This window comes from Ursus americanus, chromosome X, assembly GCF_024610735.1.
Source record: "Ursus americanus isolate L20-20 chromosome X, mUrsAme1.1.p, whole genome shotgun sequence".
In the NCBI taxonomy this organism is placed as follows: domain Eukaryota; kingdom Metazoa; phylum Chordata; class Mammalia; order Carnivora; family Ursidae; genus Ursus; species Ursus americanus.
In genome coordinates this window covers 15361426-15367425 of record NC_142164.1, presented here as the reverse complement: position 1 = coordinate 15367425, position 6000 = coordinate 15361426, and the positions used below count along the sequence as shown (strand labels likewise).

At 48.8% G+C, this 6000-nt stretch overlaps 1 protein-coding gene across 2 annotated transcripts in view; it reads right to left on the bottom strand.

Annotated features, from left to right (window-relative positions):
* Positions 1-3183: 3183 nt before the first annotated feature.
* Positions 3184-6000, bottom strand: part of LOC148106828 (integrator complex subunit 6-like) — a 43664-nt gene continuing 40847 nt past the window's right edge. For both annotated transcript variants that reach the window (XM_087859578.1, XM_087859579.1), the window contains exons 7-9: positions 4302-4424; positions 3833-3926; positions 3184-3457 (exon numbers count right to left, since the gene is read on the bottom strand). In XM_087859578.1, coding sequence (XP_087715704.1) covers positions 3358-3457; positions 3833-3926; positions 4302-4424 — 317 coding nt within the window. In that variant the 3' untranslated portion in view covers positions 3184-3357. The remainder of the gene's footprint in view (positions 3458-3832; positions 3927-4301; positions 4425-6000) is intronic.

The following is a 6000-nucleotide window of genomic DNA, read 5'->3' as shown; positions in this document are numbered from 1 at the left end:
GCTCAGCCAAAGAGGGGCAGTTAGAGCTCAGCCAATGTGGAACAGTCATAGCCCTGCCAATGAAGGATAGCCACAGCCCAAACAATGAGGGACAGTCACACTTCAGCCAATGACTGACAGTCAGAGACCAGCAAATGAGGGACATTCACAGCCTAGACTATGAGAGACAGGCACAGCCCAGCGAATGAGAGACTGTCACAGCTCAGCCAGTGATGGACAATCACACCTCAGCCAATGAGGGACAGTCACAGCCCAGCCAATGAGGGACAGTCAAGCTCAGCCAATGAGCGATAGTCAAAGCCAGCCAATGAGTGAGAGTCACACCCAAGATAATGAGGGACAGTCAAACTCAGCCACTGATGGACAGTCACAGCCTATCCAATGAAGGACAGTCAAGCCCAGTCAATAAGGGACAGTCACATTCAGCCACTGAGGGACAGTCAGAACCCAGCCCCTAAGGGACATTTACAGCCTGGCTAATGAGAAAGCATTATAGCCCAGCCAATGAGAACCTGTCACAGCTCAGCCAATAATGAAAACTGATAGCTCAGCCAATGAGGGACATCAAAACTGAGCCAATGATGGACAGAGACCAGCTAATGAGGGACAGTCACAGCTCATCCCATGAGGGACAGTCATAGATTAACCACCGAGTGACAGTCACAGCCCAGCATATGAGGGACATTCACAGCCCATCCTGGAACAGTCCAGCTCAGCCAAAGATGGACAGTTACAGCTCAGCCAATGAGGGACAGTCACAGTCCAGCCAGTGAGGGACAGTCAGAACATAGCTCATGTGGGACATTCACCACTTAGCCAATGAGAGAGCATCATACTGCAGCCAATGAGAGACTGTCACAGCTCAGCCACTGATGGACAGTCACAGCTCAGCAAATGAGGGACAGTAAAACCTCAGCCAATGAGGGACAGTATAACCAAGCACAGGAGGGATAGTCAAGTTCACGCAAAGAGGCACAGTCACAGCCGGCTCAATGAGGAACAGTCAAGATCAGCCAAAGAGGGACAGTCACAGCTCAGCCAATGAGGGACAGTCAGAATTTAGCCAATGAGGGAGAGTCAGAGCCCACGCAATAAGGGACATTTGCAGCTTAGCCAATGAGAGAGCAGTGTAGCCCATCCAATGAGAGACTGTCACAGCTCAGCCAACGAAGGCCAGTCAATACTGAGCCATTGAGGGACAGTCACAGCTCAGCCAGTGAGGAACAATCACAGCCCAGCCAATTACGACAGTCAATCCATCATTGGCTGGGCTGTGACTGTCCATCATTGGCTGCGCTATGACTCTCTCTCATTGTCTAAGCTGTGAATGTCCTTCACTGGCTGGGCTCTGACCTTCTGTCCTTGGCTGAATTATGACTGTCCCTCATTGGCTGGGCTATGACTCTCTCTCATTGTCTAAGCTGTGAATGTCCCTCATTGGCTGGTTTCTGACTGTCCTTCATTGGCTCACATTTGACTATCCCTCACTGGCTGAGCTGTGACTTTCCATTATTGGCTAAGCTGTGACAGTCTCTCATTGGCTGGGCTATATCGCTCTCTCATTGGCTAAGCTGTAAATGTCCCTATTGGGTGGGCTCTGACTCTCCCTCATTGGCTGAATTCTCACTGTCCCAAATTGGCTGAACTGTGGCTGTCCCTCATTGGCTGAGCTTGACTGTCTCTCATTGGATAGGCTACGAATCTCTCTCATTGTCCAAGCTGTGAATGTCCCCCATGGGCTGGCTTCTGACTGTCCATCACTGCCTCAGTTTGACTGTCCCTCATTGGCTGAGCTGTGACTTGCCATTATTGGCTAAGCTGTGACTTTCCATTACTGCATGAGCTGTGACAGTCTCATTGCATGGGCTAGAACACTCTCTCGATGGCTAAGCTCTAAACGTCCCTCATTGGCTGAGTTGCGATTGTCCCTCATTAGCTGAGCTGTGACTGTACCTCATTAAATTTGGTGTGGTTGTCTCTCTTTGGCTGACCTTGACTGTCGCTCATTGGCTGGGCTATAACTGTCCCTCATTGGCTGAGCTTGACTGTCCCCCATAGGCTTGGGTGTGGCTGTCCCTCATAGGCTTGACTGTGGACTATCGCTGAATGGCTAAGCTGTGCATGCCCCTCATTGGCTGGGCTGGGACTGTCCCTAATTGTCTGAGCTTTGCTGTCCCTCTTTGGCTGAGCTTATGGAATTCAGTAGGTTTATTATCTACCTCAACATCCTAAAGTGACAATTTCAAAAAAGGCCTGGAATAATCTTTTAAAGTCAAAGTTCTGGTTCTAACTTGGCAGCCGTACCTTGAGCGGCTGGGGTAATATAATTTAGAGGATGTCAATCCTCTACCTCATTAGCAAGTATATTGAGCTCTCTCTCCCATAGCCAATGACTCACATCTTTATTAATGAAGGGATGGCAATGAGAGGGGCTCCTCTCACTATTATTCTTATGTATTCAGTAGCCAACTTTTGCTTCTTGTCCCCACAACATTAGGCTTCTCTGCACTGGAGGTCTTTTTCCAAAGGAGAAAGGCTTTCCACAAGAGCCCTAACAATGACTCCATTGAAATGGAAACAGACACTGCCAAGGGTTCAGGCCAGAGTGCTCCTCTCCCTCAGTCATCAGGCAAACATGGCGTTCCTGCACAGCGTGGGGAGATGGGACCCGACTGGTAAGGACACAGGGCTGCAACGACACGAGACCCTGAGGAGGACTATGTCCACGGTGTGTGGGTTTTTCTTAGCACGCTCATGGTTGTGATTAAAGTCAAAGGAAAATTAAAACAACTCAGTGGAGGCAGGACAGCTAATGGTCGGGTCCACTGGTAAGGAAGGTGTGAGTCATCCTCTCAGGCCAAGCCTTATGACCAGCGGAGGCGCTGTCTCAGGCAAAAGGAAAAGAAATGGAGAGTGTATGGGGTGCAGGCTGGCTCGGTCAGTGGATCACAACACTCTTGATCTCGGGGTTCTAAGTTCGAGCCCCATGTTGGGTGTAGAGATTACTTAAAATGTAAAATTAAAAGAAAGAAATTGCTAGTGTAGAAGATGCTATAAATACCAGCGACAGGCCTGTGACCTGCTGAGGAGCTAGGATATAGTGTCAACCCATGACTTAACGACATTCCCCCTCTTCAGGGGAAAACAAACAAACGAACAACAAATTATCCTTTTAAATGCATTGCCAAATCAAACTTTACTAACAGGAATTTATAACATTAAAGTTTCAATGGTATTTCATAGCCTCCAGAAGACAATTTTTTAGCTAACTTGTGCTCGGAGGCATCAACAATTTCCGGTAGCATTCCAGGATGGCCAACTGGTTATGCTTTCTCAATGATCACTGCGGTAATAGGATTAGAAGACTTGGGAGTCTTCATCTTTGTTGAGAAACTCCTCATATTCTATTTTTTCTAGTAAATTCCCAAGGCGACTTACTAAGTCTTGCCTTTTAAATCTGAAAATAGAGAAACAAGTCATTAACCAAAGGATATCCAAAGGATCTATGATGCAGGAGGCTCTGTAGAAATGCAAAAAGAAGATCAATTTAAAAGAGAACAGAAAACACATCTGCAAGGCAAGGGACAATCCAGCAAATTCAGAGGGCCAGTTCAGGGTCAAGGTCCACCTCAAACTCTGGTGTGAACAGAAGGCTCTTCAAGCTTGGAAGAAGGATAGACTCAAACACTATCAATCTAAATAACTGGAGACAACGTGAACTGTGAGTGAGGACCAGGGTTTGAGAAACGCCAGGCAGGCCCGACCCCACCCCTCACCCAGCAGCGCACTGGCCCCACCGGGAAACATACTGCACAGTTCCTCCCACACTCACCTTGCCGCTTCCTTCATGGCGTACACAACAAAATTTTTCTGCACTTCTGGAGGTCCTTCCACCCCTTCAAGCAATTTGGAGATTCTTTCATATTCTGGGGATATGTAGAGAAAAAAAACCTTCAACATCTCTAAAGTACAAAGAGGAGGTAGAAGTCAGTCTTGGAGTCTCAGCCATCATTCAAGGGCTAGAACGTTACAGAGAACCTGTGCTTTCCATGCTTACATTCAGACATCCGGACACAGCCACCAGTGGAATCTGGTACACAGTAACCACTTAAGAAATACAAGAGAACAGGACAAAAAGGTGTATGGGGACATTTCAGTCAAAATAAAGAGGAGCCATTCTAATTGTGAAAATCCAATTCTGGCAAAGGATGAGCCTCAAGAGGTTGGTTGAATCTAGTCTGAATCATAGAATGGGAAAGACTTCCTGTGGTTTCAAGGACAGAAGTGCTTATTCTACTTACTTCCTCCAAGCTGTCGAATTTCCATCTTTAATTGCTCTTTGATTTCCGTATTGATTTTCACCGGAATCGGCAGCTGATCTGGCATATCTCCAGACACAGACGTTGCTGTGACCTTGAGGTCATCTGCAGAGAGACAGCTGGGAATGATTCCTCCCACCAGGGCATGACCACCAGCTTTGTGAATCAGCCCACCCTTGCTGACGCTGGTCAAGTCCTGAGACAAACAATCCAACTTACCGTGTGGAATACCGTCTCCTGCCATATTCATAAGCTCCGGAGGAACAGATGTTGACCAGAAGCCAGCAGGTGGGGATAGACCACCTTCCCTCCCCTCCCCGTGGGTAATGTGAACTACAGGTGCACCCGGAAACCTAACTGACCGAGGAGCTGCAATGACGTGCATTTCAGCGACCCCCCCCCCACACACATCCATGTGCTCCACAGTCTCTAAAATTTTCATTTCATAGCAGGTGAATATACCAGATAATTGTATCAGACCTGAAATTCTGACCTCAGGAATGATAATACAGCAAGGCAGCTCTTCTATTCCTGACACTACATATACCCTCAGAGATAGACGTGGACAGTGTAACCAATTAGCAAACATTCACAGAGCCCTGGCACTCGTGACTTCATGTTGCCTGGATGCACTCTACGAAGTGGCAAGCTGAAGGTGTCACTTGATGTCGGGATGCCTGATATTGGCACTCCATCACCAGAAATCCCAGTCAGCAAATGGATCTTTGTCATCTGGGTTTTGTCTCAAAAATGAATATTGGCACTCCCAGTTGGACACGTCTACTTCATTCACTCATCCTCTGTGCCAAGCATCAAGCCAACAGTGGGGATCAGCCATGAACCAGACAGAAGAAACCCTCTCCTTTTGGAATGCATAACCTCTGTGGACGTCAGCAGGTAAATGTGCAATGAACAAAGGTGATAAGAGGGTTTGAATTCATGTGAGGAAGGAAGGAAGCAGGGTTGTGAGTGAGAGCAGGAGGGAAGCCTCCATGACGGTGTGGTCAGGCAGGGCCCTCTGAGGAGGTGACCCCTGGGCAGAGCCAGGAGCAGGAGACAGAGGCGGCCTGTGCACACGCAGAGGAGGAGTTCTAGCTGCCGGGAGGACAGGGCAGGATCCCTAGGAGGGGACGAGCCGGGGCCATGGAGCACAGTTCAGAGGGAGAGAGAACAAGAAGGTCACAGAGAGGACACATGATGGCAGGAGAGGATGGCAGGGCCAGGTCATGCAGGGCATGGAGACCAGTGTCGGGAGCTCAGACTCTGTTCTGAGCACTCAGGGGAGTTGATGACCATATGCATGTAATGGTCTGATTTCTGTGTGGCCACAGTCACTCTCGGTTCACGGGAACCCATGAGCTGTATGGGGTCAAGTGGAAAAGCAGGATGCGAGCTCAGCAGCCAGGCGAGCAGCTTGCTCAATCCCGAGGCGGTGTGCGATGAGGGACAGTGTAATGGTGGGACTCTGGAATGATGACGGTGTTAGGAGGAGAGAAGGAAGGACAGAGAGGAGAATGAGGGTGTATCTTTCTATGAAGAAACCAGTAGAGTCAAGTGGTGGGGAAGCCAGCAATGTTTCCGTGAAGGACAGAGTGACCACCTGGTCCAGCGTGGCTGAGAAATTAAGGCAGCATCACCAAAAGCCAGTGACCTTGATGGGAACTGCTCCCGTGGCGTGGAG